Source organism: Branchiostoma belcheri, unplaced genomic scaffold (assembly GCF_001625305.1).
Source record: "Branchiostoma belcheri isolate BF01 breed outbred unplaced genomic scaffold, Haploidv18h27 scaffold175, whole genome shotgun sequence".
NCBI classification, from domain to species: Eukaryota; Metazoa; Chordata; class Leptocardii; order Amphioxiformes; family Branchiostomatidae; genus Branchiostoma; species Branchiostoma belcheri.
In genome coordinates this window covers 216,192-237,748 of record NW_017803213.1, presented here as the reverse complement: position 1 = coordinate 237,748, position 21,557 = coordinate 216,192, and the positions used below count along the sequence as shown (strand labels likewise).

General features: G+C 40.5%; 2 protein-coding genes across 9 annotated transcripts in view; one reads left to right on the top strand and one right to left on the bottom strand.

Annotated features, from left to right (window-relative positions):
- Positions 1-8,456, bottom strand: part of LOC109467104 (synapsin-3-like) — a 61,742-nt gene extending 53,286 nt beyond the window's left edge. For all 6 annotated transcript variants that reach the window (XM_019765013.1, XM_019765015.1, XM_019765016.1 and 3 more), the window contains exon 1: positions 8,344-8,456. The gene's annotated coding sequence lies outside the window, so the exon portion shown is untranslated. The remainder of the gene's footprint in view (positions 1-8,343) is intronic.
- The window catches only part of LOC109467106 (nudix hydrolase 20, chloroplastic-like), a 44,353-nt gene that overhangs the window by 16,615 nt on the left and 6,181 nt on the right, over positions 1-21,557 (top strand). The window contains exons 1-6 of one of the 3 annotated variants that reach the window (XM_019765019.1): positions 11,093-11,176; positions 11,786-11,907; positions 12,280-12,396; positions 12,660-12,723; positions 13,078-13,208; positions 13,749-13,867. In XM_019765019.1, coding sequence (XP_019620578.1) covers positions 11,107-11,176; positions 11,786-11,907; positions 12,280-12,396; positions 12,660-12,723; positions 13,078-13,208; positions 13,749-13,867 — 623 coding nt within the window. In that variant the 5' untranslated portion in view covers positions 11,093-11,106. Of the gene's footprint in view, positions 1-11,092; positions 11,177-11,783; positions 11,908-12,279; positions 12,397-12,659; positions 12,724-13,077; positions 13,209-13,748; positions 13,868-21,557 lie in introns of those variants that run through there. The other 2 variants (XM_019765020.1, XM_019765021.1) reach the window with 2 other exon arrangements.

Sequence of the window (21,557 nt, the reverse complement as noted above, 5' to 3'; positions counted from 1 at the left end):
CAGCCTGTACGTCTGCTTCAATTTATCATAAAACTTTCAAATGTAACCAATTAAAGTGAACTCCAACTGTTTTTCTTATTTTTTTAAAGTTTTGAAGTCATCAATAACTTCCCTCCCTCCCATGATAACAGATCAAGACCATTAATGCTACCTGGATGTGGAGGATTATTAGCGTTCCCAGAAGGCCACTCCATGACGTCATGTCTGGCCCGACGACATTCCCAACTGCACCGCAGAGACAATGACTTCCCGTCCGTCCTGTCTAATGATATCTGCGGGGATTGTGTGATTCTATAACGGTCTGGACGGCCCTGAGCCATGAATTGTTTATATTCTTTGCCATCCCTTACATTGATACATAAAGCTAACCAACTTATATATGCATTTCTTTAAACATATGGAAAGGTCGGTTATCCGGTAGCACTTGGGGTAGGTCTGGCCACATCCAGGAATTCAAACAGACGTGATTTTTAGAAGAAGAATACTGTCGTGTTATTGAAAAATTCTTGTCGTTAGTTCGTTTTATCACAGCCTGCTTGAAATTCTACGTCCGTCATCAGAATCAGGTATGCACTCGTCCGAGCTATTTCAAGGAAGGAATTTATGGCAGAAAACTGTGAATTGAACTACTTTTATCTACTTTATCTCCGTGCACTCAAACTCGTCCGCGGTAGCTTTTAAAGAGCGCGCGTCGAACGGACAGAGTTCAAGGGGCAAAACTACTACAAAGTAACGCAAAATCCCCAGGCACTCCCTGGCTGTTGTTTTACGGGCACTTAAGATATAGATAAGACTCCTAGAAGACGTGACCAAATCCAGTTCAAGGACTGTGTCGCAGATGTTATCCAACTTGGGTTATTGGAGAGCTGTCGCGAGGACAACCGAGCATGACGTCGTCCATTCTCGTCGACCTTCGTCGCCTTTTCGGCTTTTTTTGGTCCACCAGACTGACAACGTGGGTTAAAATAACAATAAAATTTTGCCAAATATGGGGAATAATTGGCCACAGTAGAAATCATTTTCGCGCCATGCACTCTCCGAGCCGGTCTGACTCTATTTTACTGCCGAAGTCTACCGTCCTAGCCTCTTAGGGAGGCTATTCTCGGCTTGAAGTCGTCGTAGCTGTGCCCTCTCCACAATCAGGGGGATTTCTTTCACTGCATCCGTGCTTCAGTCCCTCTCTATCTCTATGTGTACATGTAAAATCATTACTTGCCTTGTAACTCTCCGTCCGAGATCGACTTTTGCGCCTAGAAGTACAGCATCAATCCATAATCTTTGTTTCACTGTCGTAAAGCCAGACGAGATATTTTGACAAGCGGAATGATTTATCACCACTTGACATAGAACGTCGCCTCTTTACAGTTGGTTGTTAAAATTGGTTTTATAGAGCCCGTCGTAAAGTTTCCATGACTTCTATATATACGCTTTACGTTCCCCATCATTTTAGACACACCGGAGTTTATTTGTGCGTGTTTCATGCATATGGCTAAAGCGTGAAAATTTGAATATGCGGAGCCTTGCTGTTACTTCTCGAGTTAAATTCGAGCTGCATAATTAACAATCGGACGATCGTATTGCTTCTAAGCTACATCTATACCAATGTACAGTCGCGTATGAAACACGGTGAGTGTTCAATGTATAGTCACCATGAGTCATCCTGACTCAACAAGACATGTACGAGGGGTGATCCAAAAGTTCTCGGCCTCTCCCAAAAAACGTGATGGCAAAAAAAAAATTCTTACACTATTTTTTAACATAGTCTCCTCTAACTTCAATGCACTTGGTCCAGTGATGTTCCAGCTTTCCTTTCCCTTATGGAAGAATATTTCGTCTTAAGCCCTTAAAAATGCCTTAACCACATCAATGACGCCATCATTACCATCCAAAAAGTTGACCACGTACGTGGAACTTGAGTTTGAGTTTAGGAAACAGGTAGAAGGCCCACGGTGCTAGGTCAGGTGACTAGTAAGAGTGGGGTAAGACTTCAAAGCCACATTCGTTTGCTGCTGCCACTGACCCCTGTGCTGTGTGGACAGGTGCATTGACAGCACGTTAACTCGGAGCTTTTCTCCCCTTTTCTCTGTGATTGTTGTCCTCAACTGTCGTAATTCTGGTGCACAGTACACCCCATTGATGGTTTGACCCCTTTGCAGGCAGTCAATAATGATTACCCCCTCACTGTCCCAGAAAACAGAGGCAAAAACCTTTTCAATGGGTAAAACTCGCTTGGGATGCTGGGAACCGTTCTTCATCAATTATTTGCTCTGCTGTTTTGATTGGGGGTGAAAGTGGTGAACCCATGTCTCATATTGGGTGACAAACCGTTTGAGTAAGTTGCCTTGATGGACTGAATTCGTTCCTTGAAATGCCCAACCTGTTTAACGTGTCATGTTCAGACAACATTCTAGGCACCCATCACGCAGACAGGTTGCTCATCCCCAGGATGTCTGACAAAACATTGGGAACTGTACCACAGGTCAGGCCAAAAAACCTGCTACATGTTGGACCGTCTCACATCTGTCATTTACTACCATGTGATGGGTGGCCTCAACTGGATTGTCCATGGTGCTGATTTGTGGCATCCTGACATATGTACATCTTTTGTGCTCTCCTTGACGCGCTTAGAGCTAGCAACCCAGTTCTTTGTGGTTAAATAAGAAGGGGAGTCATCACCAAGTGACTTAATCATGTCTTTATGGATTTCCCTAGGAGACATAGCTTTTTATCGATATACTTGATCACGGCACACGCTTCTGGTGCGGCCATTTTGTGATTTTGCCCTCACCCGCCCCATTTTCACGGGGCGTCACGTGCTAATTAATGAATGTAAAAATTTGAATTTTTGTGGGCAGTGATGTAAGACGTCATAGTATACAGTTATACGAAAGAATACGCGTTTGACCTCTATTTTCTAGGTGAGGCCGAGAACTTTTGGATCACCCCTCGTACATCCATCCATCCATCCATCCATCCATCCATCCATCCATCCATCCATCCATCCATCCATCCATCCATCCGTTCCTCTGACCATCCATCCATCCGTTCCTCTGACCATCCATCCATCCGTTCCTCTGACCATCCACCTACCCTCTCATCCTATTCGAGGGCAGAATATCGGTTCAACCCCGGCACGTAGAAACCCTGAACAACCTTGTCCAAAAACACTTATCGACTGGCTGCCTGGGTTCTCGCCAATTCAAGGTCAGGCCCCGTACTCCAACCGTAATCAAATGCGCACTCTGCCACTTTCCTCGGACAAACCTGCCCCAGCCATCTGTCGTGTAAAGTCTACAGAGACGCACATCGACCTTGTGAGAAGTATGTAGGTGAAAACGTAGACGGAAAGGTAATTCGATTCCAACTCTCCACAGAGAGCGCATGAAAGGGTAGCTAGGGTGTAGGCGAGGGTGAAGGTGGACAGAAAGATCGATGTGGTGGATTTGATGTGTTCACAAACTGAAAGGATACTAGTGGTGTGCAGTGCGCGAGGTTAAAACAATTATTGTACACGGAAAATACATTCTAGCTTTTAAAATGCTTAAGGTTTTACTGACTAACCGATAGACTTTATTAAGTGTAGAAACTCCTGAAGGCGTGTACACGAATCTTGGTGGGAAAAGTTGGAAGGGGGAGTACTTGGAACACCATTGGAGCAGCGGGGGTGTTTGCAATCACGTGACTATGACGTAAGTGCTGTCCGCCATGTTGGATAATTAAATCTGGTAGCGTCAGGTAAATGTGAATCTGTGTATGTAATTACGTGTAATTACGAGTACATCATGGCATTCTGCACTTTCAAATTTATAGGTGCGACTTTTGCAGAAGACAAGATGGGGGACTTGTAAAACTACGCATCGTTCTAATATCCTCATCAAATTAAGTTTCTCTGCTTAATAGACTCTAATTGGGCCATAAATGTTAGTAATGTACCTTCCTTGATTGTAATGTCTGTAGATTGCATACCTCGTCTGCTTTTTAACGTTCTTTGGTCTGCCAACTTTGATGTGCATGTGAGACAATGTTTCAACAAGCCTTGGAAGTATACTTCATTGAGTTCGCGGGGCTTTATTTAGAACATGCAATGAAGACTGATTGCTTCCATAGTGCTTTGTCATGTTTATGGAATTTCAAAGGCCCTCCGGCCATTCTCAAGATGAAAGCCATATCAAAATTGAAATGGAAATACACGTCAACCCCTTGATCACATATGCCCATTACTTTGACAGTTACAAGACTTCTAAGTGTGCTTTCATCATGCAGAGTACTTGTGTTGTATTGGGCTCCATGTATGCGAAGTCACGGCTCTTATCAAGATTACAATACGCTTTTGTGACCACGTTAGCGTACATGTAGGGCTGCTTTACCTCAAGATACGTTACAATAAACTGCTAGCTCGTATCTACTGTTATGCCTATTGTCATGGTCTAGCGAGTTTAATGGACCATTAATGAGCTACGAAAAAAATCAAATTGCTCCTATCCCATTATCCCACTGAAGAAGACATTTTTCAACCCCCTCTTTCTTAAGCTTAAACCCATTCAGAATCTGGTTATGAAAATCAATTCTATTAATACTCTTAAGCTACAAAACAGTGCGGACAAAAGATGACCTCCTTCGCAAAGGTGATTAGTGTAATGAGTGATACCTGAATGGGAAGGAGTTACAAATACAATACAACTCAGTGATCCTTTACATTTGTGCATGAAAATTCTTCACACGATTCAACGAGGTTCAGACGTGCTTAGCACCTCCGTAATTCTTCCCAGTCCCTCCCTCTACAGGCTATTGACGGCAGTAACGGCAACCTTGCCCATGTGTCACACTGTTTACAGCTAGCTTCTGTGGGATCATTGAAGCACTTCAAAAACATCTGCGTACATAGTCTCTACTGGACCTCTTAGCGGACTGATCTAGAAATTGGCAATAAAGGGGGATAATCCATAGAGATAATCCATTAATCTTTTTTTTATTATTTAGTACAGATTTGTCCGCCATGTGTTAAAATTGCAATTCTATGGCCGGATAACTCCTCTTGCCAATTTTTACCATTTTCCAACATCCCACAGAAACCTGTAAAATGTGAAAATATCTTTTTACCCACCTATGGATCTATCTAGGTATGAATGTATGTTTGTATGAACATATATCTATCGCTCATACCGTAGATAGATAGACATTTTCCATGGCGCCCTTGTTATCCTATCAGACTCTACCCTGTTGTTGACAAATATTTCCTTGCGGCCCTTGCATCCTGCGCCTATCAGATGTGTTGCTCTACTGGGTTGCTTGACCCGAATAATCTGTCAACAACTCTCATCTATATCTTTTTTGAAAACTATCTATGTATCTATCTATCCATATAGCCTTGAATGTATGTTCATATACATATCTGTTTCATAACTGTGTCGTAGATAGATCATAGATAGATAGATATTTTCCTCGCGCCCTTACAGATCGTGCCGCTCTCAGAAATGACTCATACTCCGTTGTTATCGTGTCGTTTGACCCGACTGATGTGTCACCAACTCCCGGTAGACGGAACCCTCCCGGGCGCACAGTTGTAAAGATGACGAATCACGTGAATAACAATCCAGTCCTCAGTCGTACGCACTGCTCCTCTGAGGGCTGGGTGATGAATCTGAGAGATCTTCGCCGATTACATAAAGGGGTTGTCTTTAGAGGCGCAAGTGTAAACGGCTTCGTTTCAGGAATGCGAAATACAACAGGAATCACTCCTAGAGGCGTTCTTTCTAGAAGAACCATTTACTCCGTTTCCATCCGACCCAGTCAAGCTAAACCCCCTTAATATGCTTAACCTATAATCCTATTAGGCGAGCATATTGATGTATTTCATAAGCTATGCATACATTCTACATAAAGAATATTTGGATTCGAATATGAGAAGTGTTCGTTTCTGACGTCTATTGTCTAAGTCCATACTACATCGCGTTATCATAATGCGAAATTAATATGGTTTCGTTTCTAGTAGTAACATTTCAAAATTAGTTTGAGGGTACTACTATCTGGAGACAGACTGTCTGTTATTTTTTAAATTAGTGTGTGCAACATATGGTCTGTTGAGTGACATTGCTAGCTCGAACGCTAAGCAACTTGATCATGATAATGAGATAGATCAACATCACTATTTGATGTTATAAATATAGATCTAACATATAATGCAAGTACAGGTATACGTGAATTAACATAATGTGTGATTGAAAGTACAATGGAAGTAGCAATGAATTAGGTTCAGCTTTAAAAGTTCAAAAGTCACTGCGATAGAATAAACGCGATTCAGCGCCGCTTTAAGATCCACCGAAGAAATCAATTCAAATGTGATGAACGGTCCAATTCAACACAATGGCACAGCCTAATGAGACAAGTAATCATGTCGTCGTATGAAGGGGATATCTCCAGAAGGCACTAGATAGACAAAGGGATATATTCCTTCGTTAAGCGCGCGTCCCAAGGCGACTTTAGTCTAGAGACTTACATCGTATCGATCTGAAATTTCCTTTTCAATTTTCCCGTCTTGCCTCTCTCTCTGCGCGGTACATCGGTGATAATCACGCCCTGTCCAGCTAGCCTGCAGGCGGGAAAAAACTTTTCTCACTCCGAGATGTGGAAGGCCTGCGGAATGTCTGCACTGATTCCGGAACATGGAGGTCGTGTGAGGACATCGCCCTACGTTCCTCTGAACGTCAAGCTGCGGTATTCAGATTTAACTTCAGAAATTTAATTTGTACATTCCATGCCAGTGGGCTTAATAAGCATCGGCGACTAGGTAATGGCGTCAGAGAGTAATAAACTCATTCTGTCCCTGACGTAGAAAAGGTGACGTTTTCATTTTTTTTCCGTAAAATACGAGTGACCCGCCCCTCCCTGCTGAAGGATCGAGCCATCTGGTAGCGCGGAGCTCAGGACCACATTACAGCCATTTCACAACTCGGTAAGCACGGCATTTGCTTTTAGGGTCTTCCCTCAATTATATGGCAGCCTCCTATTTGTCAGCGGGAGATTCGGAGGTCCGTGGCGCGTCTCCAAGATCAGATCAGCGCGCGCTGCGGTGGAATGTTCACCAAAATCCGTTCTTATAATTAAGGAAGTGAGGGAGATGCGCTAACGCAAGTAGGCTCAGACACAAATCATAATAAAAGCTGACAGGCGTATCGTCACGTACGTGTATACTTCACGCTTTCTCAGCAGCCATTAGCGTCTGACAAGAGCAGGAATCGAAGAGAAACTGCTGTGTCAAAAAGTACAGTGACGTCAATCGGTTAGAGACGAGTTGAATTTCATCTTCAATCCTTTATGTTTGCTATCAGATGTAGAAGTGACAGAAATAGCTAGGTAGAATGATGATAACAAGTTAAACACGGAGGTTTTAGAAGTTCCATTCCGGTATAACTTTTTATGTGATATCATCTACTGTTAGCCACTAGCCTCCATCACAAACATAATCCATCCATGATACAAATTACTCCGGCCTAGAAAAGGGGATCGTCCCTTCATCCATCAAACCATTTTCCACGCGTTTCCGCTATTCCAATCTCCGCAGTGGAAATTAATCCACTCTACCTGCAACACGACCGCTCTCAATTTTCCCTCGCCTTAAAATGCACAGAATATACAGGTTTGTCCTTGGTTCTCCCGACTTTGAAAGGATTGGATGGGATTTTCTAGCGACGAATCTAGATAAAAATTTTGCTAAATTTTTTCTGTCCTACATGACCTTATTTACATTCCGTTGCACGCAGAGCGAAGCAGCCACCTATCATTAACAAGATTCCCCGCTGAAACGAGGTGACCCTGAATCACTAGGTACGCGCAATGACAAACACAATCTCAAGAGCATTTGCAGTCCCATATATATGCGTACCGTACCGGCATACACAACAGACATTCTGATTAGAATGGCTTCCGCAATCTTGTATTCTGAGGACCTGCTAACGTATATCACCCGGTTATATGGGACGCATATTCAATGAATAATGAAAAGCCCGTTACACAGACCACGGGCGTACCCAGCTAGCCCCCCTTTATATAGGATACGATCTCACCTCCCGGACGATTTTGTAAACCTTACGAGTTTTCACGCAGCGATTCTTGCTACGATTCTCCTCGCATGGCTGATGGAATATTTAACGTTACTCTTGCTGTGTGCTATATGACGGTTAACTGTACGTACCGACTCACGCGGTAGCACTGGCCGGGACAGGTGAAGCGTTCCGCGGCGGGGTACCGCCCCTCCCCCCGTTACCCTGACCGTCCCCTCCCTCAGGCTTCACGTAAACAAAACCTACCTACACGTGTGGGAGGAGTACAGAGAAAGGTACTTACAGTTTTGATGGATCCTGGTGAAACTCGGTAATAAAATCACCTCGGCGGTTCCTTTTCCAAGGGCGGCGGTCAGATGCCTCACAGACGCGGGAAGGGGACGCCAAGCCGGCTAGTGCGCATGTGCGCGGAATGAATATTTCATTTTGCCTTTCACGACCCATCTGGTAGAGCACATCCTCTCATTGTCCTCCCAACAAATCGATAGAATTCCCTTTCAAACCTACCGGGAATGCCAGAATTTCAATATTCCTCCCGCCTATACAGTTTCCTCCAACAGTTGCGTTTTGTTTTTCCTCTCTGTCCCATTAAGTGAACTAAAACCATGACGGCACATTGCTTGAGCACATATCAATTTCATTATGGTTTCTTTGATCAGCACTTACGAATACATTTGCCACGACATATATAATGATGGCGGAATAGTTTTCTTGCTTCTGGGCTGACCAGGTGGGCTCTAGGGCAGAAATTAGATGTGTAAATGAAAGACATTACGTCGGTCTCGCACGGTCGATAGGAGGTAAGCTGTACCTAATCAATTATTCATTACTGTGGGGGAATTTGGACACAATGTTTCAAACACCAGTTCCTAAAATTACAACCTTGTCTATTAGAATAACAGTCTGTAATAAACAGATGAAATAGCACGCTGGACAAGTACGTGAGAATGACTACGTCAGGATAATTTTCTTACTTTTTATAATCTCGATTATTACAAGGATCTCGTAGAAAGCTTAAGATCCTGCTGAATGCGTGCCGTGGTGTTCTCTTATTCCGATCGATTCGCTATTTGATCTTGCTCTATTTACGGATGCTATACCTGTAAGCGGAGGTTTAAGTGCATGACGTGACAGTGTTTTACTGTAAATATCCTATCTATAGCGCACATTTGGCGGGTATCAAATGTCGGTCTGTAATTACCGTGAAGGTCAAAGTGACGTTGTCGGCTCGGAAGTAATTTGCATCAACCGCCGACCTGGATCTCCAACTGAACGCTAAATGTCAAAGTGATCACTTACGTAAACAACGTGAGACTATAGCTGTTCTTACTCTATTGCAGGGTCGTATTTATCTATTTTATTTATTTCTGTTTTCTTTATTAACAGAGGGAAGTAGCGTTGACTTAATGCTGATTTTTGGTAAAGCCATAAAACACAATACAAACAGGAAAGGAACAAAACAAAAAAGAAAAACAACATATAACATATAATCCATCAAAACAGTTACGAATGACTAAAATTGAATTGTCGTCCATAGCCATTGCCGTTATCGCGTGAATGTGAATAAATTATGTATCAAAAGACGCCGAGAGCACAATTTGTCATGACAGTGACAACATGTTGGTTTTCATGTATAGTTACTTTTAGATGGTGGGGATGAAAACGTGTTATTTGTATTAGTAGGCCAGGAAATGATCCTTGAGGAACACGATTAAAGCATATGGAGTGGTATCCTACACTTAGATAAATGTATCTTGTTGTTGTGACAAATATTTATATGTTACAAACAAACAAAGCTAATTAACGCAGACAGATGGGACCTGCGTGCTAAATATCTATAAATTAATTGATGAATATGCAGAAGGTAAATGATGTTTCTAATTAAAACTGATCTGTTGTGGAAATGCGTCTACGTGAAAGTGCAAGTCAAGATTGTAAAGCTGAGGAGTTTTGACATATTGTATCTGTGTTGTGCGTATGATGGAAATTAATGAAGATGTTATTGTTTCAATAATAGTCAAAATATTTTCATCCTACAATACTAATCATCTTGTGGCATATTCTATGACGTAATTGATGCGTCACCCCTCGACCAGATCAAATGAACTACAATTAGGAAATCACAGCTCTCCCAGGGGTGACCTAGTATAAAAGATACTAGTATAAAAAAGAAAGCCCTATCAAATGCCTAAGAAAAAAAGCCGATTCAATGCCTAATCCTCTGCATGCTTGTAGAGCTAGTATTAAACATTATCTGACACACAAATGTAAACACGACCTTCTAATGCGGCATGTAAACACTTTACATTCAATCAATCGTCCTGTCAGAATGGATTCTGAGCGCTATGTGAATGATTATTGACATAGGTGTCCAGGGTATTAAACCAATATGTCAGATGTGCGCTCAGGAAACTTAAATTCCCATAGCGTGTGTCAGGATAGCTAGCGGGGCAAACAGATTGACCACAATTATATGACCACAATGTCCGGTATCTTACTTGCATCTGCAATGCAGAATGTTTATTTTTGATGAGAGTGCCAAGCTATTTGTACGTAAGAAGAGAATTTCGTCCATATCCTACATACATGTATCATGGCTCTAGGTACCATCTTGTGCGTCAGATAAGTCAACATTTAGATGCTAGTAAAATTCTGATATTACGCTACTCAGTTAGCTTTTAACCCCAGAACTTCCTTGTTTCCAAGAATCCCCGGATTTTAAGCATTAAAATGGATCCTTGAGATCCAGTCCTGGTAGATGTGTGGAAAGTTTTCTTTCTGTTCTCGCAGGCACATCTTTAAACTGCCCCTGTCCTTGGTGCTGAATTGCCATTAACCACGTGTTAACACGACGATTTCTCTGTCCTCGGAACTAACCTGCGTTGAGTTACTATACATTAAGAATGTTGGAGAGAATGATTAAATCAAGGACATGAAATTCGCTCAAACGAGAATTTTATAGAACGTATCAGCGATCTGGGTCGAAACTTAGCAGAGTTTTGAAGGTACGAATCTGTGGTTTCGAACATGCTGCTATTTATTCAAGATGGCTGCCTCTTGGTCGGAACTCATGCTTTCCAAACTTGTCGGACGTTGCAACAACTTTTTTCAGCCTGGTGAGCGATTTATAACCTTGTCGATGATTCATGGTCATTTCACATGCTGTCAGGGACGTGTTGACGTGTTTTGATCATGCAGAACCATGTCAATAGTGATTGTGCGTATGTTGCATTAGGGGGCGGGGAGGGGGGCGTCGTTACCGGTAACGAGTTTGATGTTATATTATTCTTTTATTAGCACACTACTTCTGGGGCATGTTGTGCGCATGGCCGAGTATAAGCACAAAAGAGAGCCAGGGACAAAATTAAATGCCTTATCAGAAACACTATAATCGACAAACATTCATTGAGCATTAATTACGTACAATGCATTGTTTACAACTAGGCCTAGAATTCCTTAGTGAATATATAAAAGGAAGCGCTGTTGTGTGAACTTATATTGCCACCTGTTAGAGTCACAAGAATGACAAAAACTACACCTGACAGGCTTCTCACCTGTCCACACCTGTTGTGTACTTCACCTGTTCATACATATGCACCTGACAGGTTCCTCACCTGTTCATGCCTGTTGTGTACCCCACCTGTTCATACTTGTACACCTGACAGGTTCCTCACCTGTCCATACCTGTTGTGTACCTCACCCGTTCATACATGTGCACCTGACAGGTTCCTCACGTGCCATGTGTAAGCCCTTTATGGTTGGTGACCAGCAGGTGGGCTGGGTCTGGCCAGGTGTGGAGAAACACATCCAGAGATTCCCTGATGTCTTCATGGTGGAAGACAAACAGGTAAGAACATAGACTGCAACGGAATAAAAAATTGCTTCTATTAACATCTAGATCCTGCAAAGTACATGATAGACTGTTATGTTGTCCATGTCCAACTCCATTGCAATGTCTTGTGTGCAGTATTAGCCCCTTGCAATAGCCACAGACTAGTTGATCTGTCCTGGCTGTTCATATTAAATAGCCAATAAAATGAAAAAAAAAATCCTGCATGGGGCTGGATTTAACATTTTGAATTTCCTATTGAGGCAGACCATGCAAAAAAAAAAGAATAAAAAACTATTACATAAACTGATAAAGTGATATACATAACTTGAATTACACCATTAAAAAGTTTGTGTAAGTCACTGCAGTTGGTATTGTTTCTGAATGTAGGTGTCCTTGTGCCCCAGCCTGCAGATGTATGAAGAGAGAACAGCCAGAGTACAGGAGGTTATGGTGAAGCTGAGGGAGGAGGGGGAATTCATCGCACTGAAGGGCTGGAGAGATGAGGTAAGGGAAACATTTACAAACAAACAAACTTACAATTGTAGACTTAATTTCTACAGTGTGTAAAAATTGATGCCCTCATTAATTTGTTCATGACGATATGAAAGGTTCTGTAATGTGTCATGTTGAATTTCTGATAGTTGCGTTGTTACAGACGAGTTATAGTTGTGGGAATATTTCATATCATGTGCATAATTTGTAATGCCCTTGTATTCTTGTCTGTGACAAAAATTTATTGTTTTTATGTTGTTTTGTTTACTCTATAGATGTATGAGGTTTTTCACCAGAGAAGCAGTCCCCCAGTTTTTAGGATGGAGAGAACTGCCACTGGTGAGACCTCCTCAGACTCTATGTTGACTTTACAGTTTGGATTTATCTTTCAAATTTTAGAACCTACTATATACTGCAGAAAGGATACTGCAAAGAAAATGCATAGTATTACGTTTACCTTCACATGGGGAAGTACAGAATTCTTTAATCAAACACATTTATTCATATAATATGGTGACCAGCCCCTCCAACTATGTCCTACCACTTGCTACATAATGTTATCAGGGTGTCTGCTACAACACCAGCTACCATGGTGGCTTGCCTGCTCCAGGTGGTCATTGACCTTATTAATTTGGAGAAGAAGAAGATCCTGGGCAAAAACTGAACACTGCTGTATATTTTATATATCTATAGCTCTGTTAGGAGTGAAACAGTATGGTGTCCATGTGAACGGCTATGTGGAGCATCCTCAGAAGGGTCCACTCATGTGGATAGGCAGGAGGGCAAAGAACAAGTCTACTTACCCTGGCAAACTGGACCAAGTGGTGAGGCTACACCTGTTTAATCTTTTGTTCTAACAGTAAGTAGCTATTTAACATGGCAGTTAGTATACGTAGAACTGAATTTTTTCATATGAAAAAGACATCCCTTGATGGAGACAAGGTCAGTTGTTACACATCAAGTTAGGAATTGGACTCAGGACTTTGATTGATCGACTGCTCTACAGTTGCGTCGATGAAGGTTAGACATCCAGGGAATGTCATACAAATTCAGCTGTTCTGTGACAGAAAAGGTTTTGTTTTGTTTTGTTTTTTTTGTTTTGTTTTGTTTGAAAATAATTTAGTCTGGTCGGTAAAACATAAGATATTGGGGCTTTCTTTTTTTGCAAGACCTGCTTATGTTTTGATGCCAGTCAGACGTCTTCCTCAGAGCTCATTGCTGTACTGCTTCTCGTTGCTATATGTAGCTGATGTAGGTAATAATAAAGGTTGTTGTAGATCTTCAACTGTATTCCCATGACCTGACAGGTAAATTTTACGACACTGACTGTGCCTTTACTGGACAGACCCTGTTTTTTACCTCAGACTGCAGGTGGTTTTACAGCAGGGCTGACTGCACAGGAGGTGTTGGTGAAAGAATGTGCAGAGGAGGCCAACATCCCCCAGGACATCGCCCTTACAGCACAGCCTGCAGGGGCCATCAGGTCAGTCAGAATAAACTTATAGAAGCACGTTGGCAAAACGAACTGGGCCTGCTCAAAACCCAGATTTTTTCACGGTTTTCGTACAATTTTTGGTCAACATTACATCATAATTTTGCCTGTTGCAGACAACATATTTTCTGACTTAACATTTGGAAACTACAGATGGGATGTTAACCTTATATGTGCAAATTTGACCTTATTATATGAGACGTCTGCCAAAGTGCTATGCACAATACATTACGGGTTTTGCGAAGGTGCAGTATGTTCTGCCGACGTGCCACTTATGCAAAATATAGCTACATGTACATCTAAAATTTCAATATAATATTATTACAAACAGGTACTGTAACAGTAGTTCAAATTTCATTCTTTAATTATACATTTATTTAATATTCAGACAATGACGTATTTGTGTTCATTGAAATGGTATTATTACGTGTATTCTAATACAAGACTATTTCATGCAGTATATCAGTTGACACGAGTGCGTTTTACTGGATTTTTATGAGTTTTTCAGTAGATTGACACAGTATGCAAGTGTACAATTCATGAATCTTGTAGTCCTACACTTATACTGCCAGATTTATGTAAAAAGTAACAATGATACTGTTGCTTCATTAGTGACAAGCTATCTGGAGAGAGTTACTGGTATTAACTGTCATGCTGTTGATTGCAATTTGCAAGCCTTTATGCATGAGCATTGCTCAGTAGTTAATTGTAAATGTGTATGATGCATTTGTATTTGTGCAAGCATGACATTGTGATTGGTTGCTTGTACATTATATGGTTAGGCCCTGCTGGATGCTTCATTTTCTCATCTGGCCAATTTCTTTCACCTAAAACAGTTCCTAAAAGGCTTATAGGCTTTTGGCTTATACCACAGGCACAGTGTATCAGTCAGTACATTGATGACTTTGACTTTGACCTTGACTACAAGTCAATGCCAAAGTATGAGTGTGGTGTTTTGTGCCTGTGGTAGAACTGCAATGTTGTAGAATGTCAAAAGACCGGTACATACAATTGTAGATCTGTGTTCCCAGTACCATTCAACCTTGTATAATGCAATAAGGCCACACCAATTTAATTTCTTGGTTAACGGATTCGCCCGCTTCATTTTTTTCTAATTTGAAAATAAAAATAAAAATTCAGAATCAACTGCAAAATGCTCATATTTTGCCCTGAACAGTTAAAAATAGTCCTTTTCTTCCTAATTGTAACAGTTATTCCATTGTCCAATGCAGTGGTATCATTAAAAGTTCAAAATTCATTGTTTAAATTTTGAACCGGCCTGGTGTGTTGACTTCATGGCTCCTATCGTACCATTTTGGGCCATAATAGGATGCCTAGGCTTGTTTTTATTTTTATTTTTTTTTCGCCCGCCCGCTCCATTATTTTTCTAGAAAAATCTGTTAACCAAGAAATTAAATAGGTGTGGCCTAATGAGCCATAAACAATATCTATTACAATTTCAGGGGTTAAAATACTTTTTTTTTCCAGGTTGCCCGGGCGGCAACCTGGGTCAAAAGCCAGGTTGCCCCATCAGGATTTCAGGTTGCCCCATTTCAAAGGATCTGGATTCTTCAAATCTGCTACCCCATATCCATTATCCTTTCTTTTTATCAATTAATAGGTTTGTTTATCAAGTAGCAAACACAACAGCTGTCAAACATCATCAATTGTTTATTAAAAAATGTTGCCTTCATATGGGTGGGTACCTGTTCCGCTCTTTCAGGTCCAGGTCCAGAGTCCAGGTCCGGACCTGTACCTGTACCTGTACCTGATTCTGGATACCAGACTATCAGTACCAAATAATTTTTGCTAAATGATCATTGCTAAATATTAAATGTATAGCAACCAATACAAATTTTTTTATTTATTTTTAAAATTTTTTTAGATTTTATTTTTATTTTTTTAGATTTAATTTTATTTTATTTATCCTCTTTTAATTTTATTTTATCCCATTTTATCCGTTCTAATCATTATCAAACTTCTCCTCTACTGTCCTCTATGGCTAAAACCTCAGAACCGAATATATTAATACATTAAACTTCCCAACCAATCACATCGCCCTCTAGCAGTTTGGGCCAAATTGCAGGCATGCATAAACAACAAATTCCAAGATGGCCGCCGCTCGTCTCAAAATTCGAGCCGATTGCCGAAGTTTCCTTGTATTTTCCTTGGTATTTTACGCAATTCAAGCAAAGAAAACAAGTTGACCACAAGAACAAAAGAGTAATACAGCCTTGGGAAACTAATGGTCCGTTTTGTTGGGTGCTAATTTCTCATTTCGAGTGAAAATTTATGTGTGGCTGTAGCGGCACAGTGTGACCATGTGGTCTAAAATCACTGATTTTCGGCTCGAACCAAACGCGGCCTGTAAAGTTCCCTTTATGATTTCTAGATGACTATCGGTAACGAAAATATGGAGAATATTGTTGCAAAATGAGAGGTACGGAAACTAAGGTAAATTTCTTTTATTTTAATGCTGGATTTTCATTTTCCTGGCTGGCTTCCTTGTATCTAGTGATCATCAGTTAGTATGGATTTTTGTTCCGGTCCAAAAAAACAGTCCACCGACGTTTCGTTTTTTTCGGACCGGACCGATAAATTTTTACGGTCCGAACCGGTCCACATGTCAATCAGGCGGGACCGCGGCACTATTTATTTCAGAAGCTGAGTGGCCGTAAACCCAGCCGCTGTAAAAATAACTTGCGCCCCGGGCAACCTGGCTTTCCGAATAAGTCTCGCACAGAAAAAATTACTTGCGCGGCGAGACTGCGAGACCGGGTATTTTAACCCCTGAATTTACAGCTTAAGTTTCTTCTCAATAAATCTTTTTCATTTAGTATCCTTGCTGGAGTGTTCTTACAATGTTACAGTTATAGTTTAGGGTAGTTTGTAGAGTATGAAATTATCATAAATTACCAAGATCTCTTTTACAAATAAATAAGATTTAAACAACTTATAAAACAAGACTTTATAAGATACCTTGTTTGAAGTTTCAAAGTAATAATACTATCATAGCTGCATGCTGCTTTATTGTAATTCTGGCTGAATGATTACATATTATGTACTGTACCTCCCTTTAACAGCCTTGTCCAATATGAAACACAGCATATTGCCTGACAGGAGTTATCTAACCTCAACACACTCTGCTGGTTTCACCCTCAATAGCCATACTTACAATGTTACATGTAATTCTGCAGTAAGCTGTCCTTTTTACCAAACACCAGAGATATTGGGAAGAAGTTGCATATTCTGTAGCCTAGAGCAGCGGATAGGAGATAGGTGCAGTGTGTATTTCTTTCTTCTGTATATCTCTAAATCTAGAGTATGTTTTGCACAGTCAGTCAATCTGTTCCAGGCTTTTATAGTCAAGATTATATCTACTTCCTTTACTCTGCTTTTCGTCATTTTTAGGCATTTCAGTCATTGTTTGGGGATAGGTTGGATGAGCTCATTCATAGTGGGGAGGAAGTTTTATAGATTACGTCATAAATATCATTGAATTAATTGTTCAGGAAAGGTAGCTTTTACGGTATTACATTTGTGGTTAGCAAATTACAGTATATGCAACTGCTGTCAATAGTACAATTTTTTCATTATTTTGGATCTCAATTTGTTACAAGTTCTTTAATTTGGACCACTTATATCCCAAGTGCACTATCCCACCCCCAACTTGTACATAATTGCTATTTGATCCCAAAATCCCATATAACACGCCATCATTAATCTTCAAATTGAAGTCTTCCTGCAGTAATACTGTACTGGGCAGACCTCGGCAACAAACTCGAGTTCCTGGAGAATTGATGACGGTGTTAGGAAATGAGTGTGTTCATTATGGCAGGCTGGTACAGCTGTGTCCTGGTGATGAGGAGGTGTGTAAGGCAGTACCAGGTCCGCTGCTATCATACCTCTGTCCTTGAAACAAAAAGAGGTACTCCGTCAATGCCGGGTCTAAACGAGCGCTGGGTCAGGGGAAGGTCGGGCTGCAGAATTGCTAGGCAGGTCTACCCCACCTGGGTTTATGGGGATGAATGGTGGGTAATCCAATTTCATGTTCAGGAAACATTACGTGGACGGGGAGAGGAGCATATCATGATCAATTAGATGCAATTTGTTATGTAGGAGGTTACAGCTTGTCTCCTTTTTCTGAAGTCAGCTTTGATGCTGAAAGGAAGTTACAGAAGTCTTGTGAGGACAGGTCTAAGCAAAGATGTTTTTAAAAGATGCCGTTAAGTTTCTGAAAGGTCAGAAAGAGTGTCAGTATACAAAATGACGAAAATTGACTGAAGATCTTCTGGAATTCTTTTTTGTGAGTCATTGCACAACAACATACTGTCAATTGTTTGATTAAATGTTTGATCTTACCGACCTCATCTGCAAACAAAGATGACCTTTCATGCAGAATTTATCAATATCAAAAGCTCATCAACTACAAGGAAAATCATGATGTTGATATGTGGGGAAAAAGTGAAACTATTTGCTCTTACTAGAATTTGTTTTTGATTTTAGCACCTTTAAATTAGCTTCTACAAAATTATAGCTTCAAGATAACCTGTTTGACATTGTTGTGTAGTTGTTTCATTAACTTATCATGTACAAGAGGTGGTATTCTCCTCCTTAGCCTGGCAAATTGGACAGTTTGTTCTAATTCTGGCTGTAGGCAGGGGTAGTAATAGCTCCTATGATGGGGCCACAGGCTAGGATCAATATAGGCAGAGGGCAATGAGAAGTCAAGGTGATGAGAATGATTACATTTTCACACCGTCGCACCTGAGCCAGACTTATACAGGCACCTCCTGGATAGGTGGAGAGGGTGATTCAAATGTAGATACCGCACATGGTAGAATATTTTTTGCGGTGACCTCTCCTGACTACTGTATTGTCAAATTGCTAGGCTAAGCATGTCTAACTTCCACATGCCCTCCCCTTCAATGAAAACATTACAAAAAGACACAAATGGCTCCTTTCCCCAGTACTGCAAAACAAAGTCCCCGCAAACTTCAAATGAAAACTTACTTAATGAATTTACAGTAAGCAGAGGTGGATTGGTTGTATTATTGTACAAAGCTCAAACTGGATTGAATCTACGGTGCATTGGATTTCTATCCATTCTCTTTACTTGACTTTAGAATCAGGCCAGGATTTTAACCACTTAGGTCAATGTGACAAAATTGGACGCATTTTTGTGGATTGTGGATAAAAGGATTGGAATGGTTGAATTGGACATGCTACATGTAGAAGGGTAAGGTACATTTTGTACATAACAGAAGTTTCTACCATATCGTGCAAAATTGATGAAAAATGTCATTCTTGTCACGTTTAGATACATTGTGTGAGGTTGAGGGCACATGAAAGGTTCAAAACATCAATATCAAAACTAGGTCAACGGGCTACTTCTCATTTCAAGTGTGGTGTTGAAGGCCTTTCTTGCAACTGTTGATACTGTACATGGAAATCCCTTGGGAAATCTATGAACATTATACATACTTAAACACATGTAGCAAGAACACAAAATGATGTCAATATTGGTCTTACTATTATTTGCACAGAAAACTTGACAGAAAAAAGGTTAGAATGACAGAAATCTCCACCACATTTTTGTTTATTTTGCATAACCAGTAAACTTAGCATAACACACCAGTCTCGTGAAGTACCTTTATTATTAACTATTAGAAAGTGCAAGCTGTGTAAGACTGAAATGTAACTCACACACACACACGCACACCAGGAAGGACCCCTACTCTTTTCAATTTTCACCCTCACCACTCTTATCCTTGACCAACAAGTCCCTTCTTATGCAAAGATATATGTTAATATTATCCCATGTATCTGATTTCATTATGATATTAGATATCATACTACATGTAATATTATACAATGCCCTTCCCTTTAGTGCCCCTCTCCATTCTTCATGGATATGTGTTTAGTCAATAATGTTACTGAGATATCAGCCTTGGACATCAATCTGTTCTGAAAACATGCCTGAATGAGATAATCCAATCCACCTCCGGGACCGGGGCCAAACTCTCTGATGTCCTGTGGTCGACATGAGAAGAGTAAACATGGTTATCCACTGTTAAAGGGATTTAGGGTGAACGTCCCTCCAGCATTTCCCTCCAGAATACATGTATTTGATGAATAAATCAGGAGGTGACTAGATTGAAGCCAGTACTAGCCTGCACTACTATGCTAGCTCCAGGATGCTCTACTGATTGCTTTCCTGCACATACTGATTGAAAAATAATTGCTACTTGAAAATACATGTATAATTGTATGTGTAAACTACTCCTGAGAGCTCTAATTGGCTTGGCCTGTGTTGCATGATCCACTGTGAAAAATAAAACATAGTGAGTAACAGCAATTTGAGGAGAACGCAAAAGAATATACATAACAACAACTGTTATATAGCCATGGCATCTGTCCTTGGTGCTGATTCTCTGATAGAACCTGTTGTGCACATACGAATGTTAAAGTAACACATGTCACATGGTAATGGAGTTCGAACAGGCATGGAACTTTTGGACCCAGTTACACTGTTCCTAAAGAATATTTGATAACCAAAGAGATTAATGCATAAGGGCCAGGTCAGAGGCCATGAAGAGGTCAGAAGTCATGAGACACCCATGTACATTTGCCACCATAAGGTGGCTACATCACTTTTGGCTTGAGTTGAAATTTTAATAGTCAATGTGTCAAAAGGAATTTTTCCTCAGAAAAATGCAATTTGATTATGGTTGTTAAGATATTGTTTTCTGGGTCTGTGGGGGATTACGTATCTGGAAGAATGATTAAGATGGACTAATCACTTCATTATTACTAATTATCATTGCAGAAACAGGAAGATTTTAGTAAACAATGGATCAAACAGTTCATTTACTTCATGTATAAACCCTCTGTAAATGAGTTACAGCCAAACTGGGTCACAAATTCACAATGCTGATTGCAGGTTGCTTTGTAGGATTTCAAGTCCTTGAAACTTGATTATTTTGGGTAGAAGAGACAAAAGCTGAAACCACTTCAGTAGAGATGTTTATAGAATTGGGACACAAATTTAAATACTTCTTTAGGTGGTGTAAGGGTCAGAAAATAATTTTTGTCCCCTGTCTAATCCCATGCATAGCCAAATATAAAATTTGGTGCCAATATACTGTATTTAAGCCTCAAAGGCTAAAGTCAAATTCATTTAGCTCATAAAGAACATTTTAAGAGAGAATCTAAATGTCAAGCTTCAAATTCACAGTAGATAGATTTTGTACTTTGAAACTGCATGCAAGTTATATAATACACATACATTTATACAATTTACTTTGAAGGTGAAATGAAGGTTAGGCATTGCGTGAACAAGAAAACCCATGATTTGCAATGACAATGTAGACAGTTGAAGAATCCATTTGTGCCTTGAAGCCATCACTTCCAATTTTCAACGATATTCAACCAAAGCCCGACTAAGGTTGCCTTGTCAAAATTCATGACATCCTGATTAGAATATCCTGAAGCCAACATGAGAATATTGACTTCCTGAGATTCTAATGGCTTACATATGATATGTCTGAAATGATATCTGACTTATAAGTAGATATTGATTCTACTCGTGGCAAAATTTAACATTTTCAACCAGAGAAACTTTACGATATCATGACAGCGATGCCTTTGACAGTGATAGTTTTCCAATATAACATTTGTA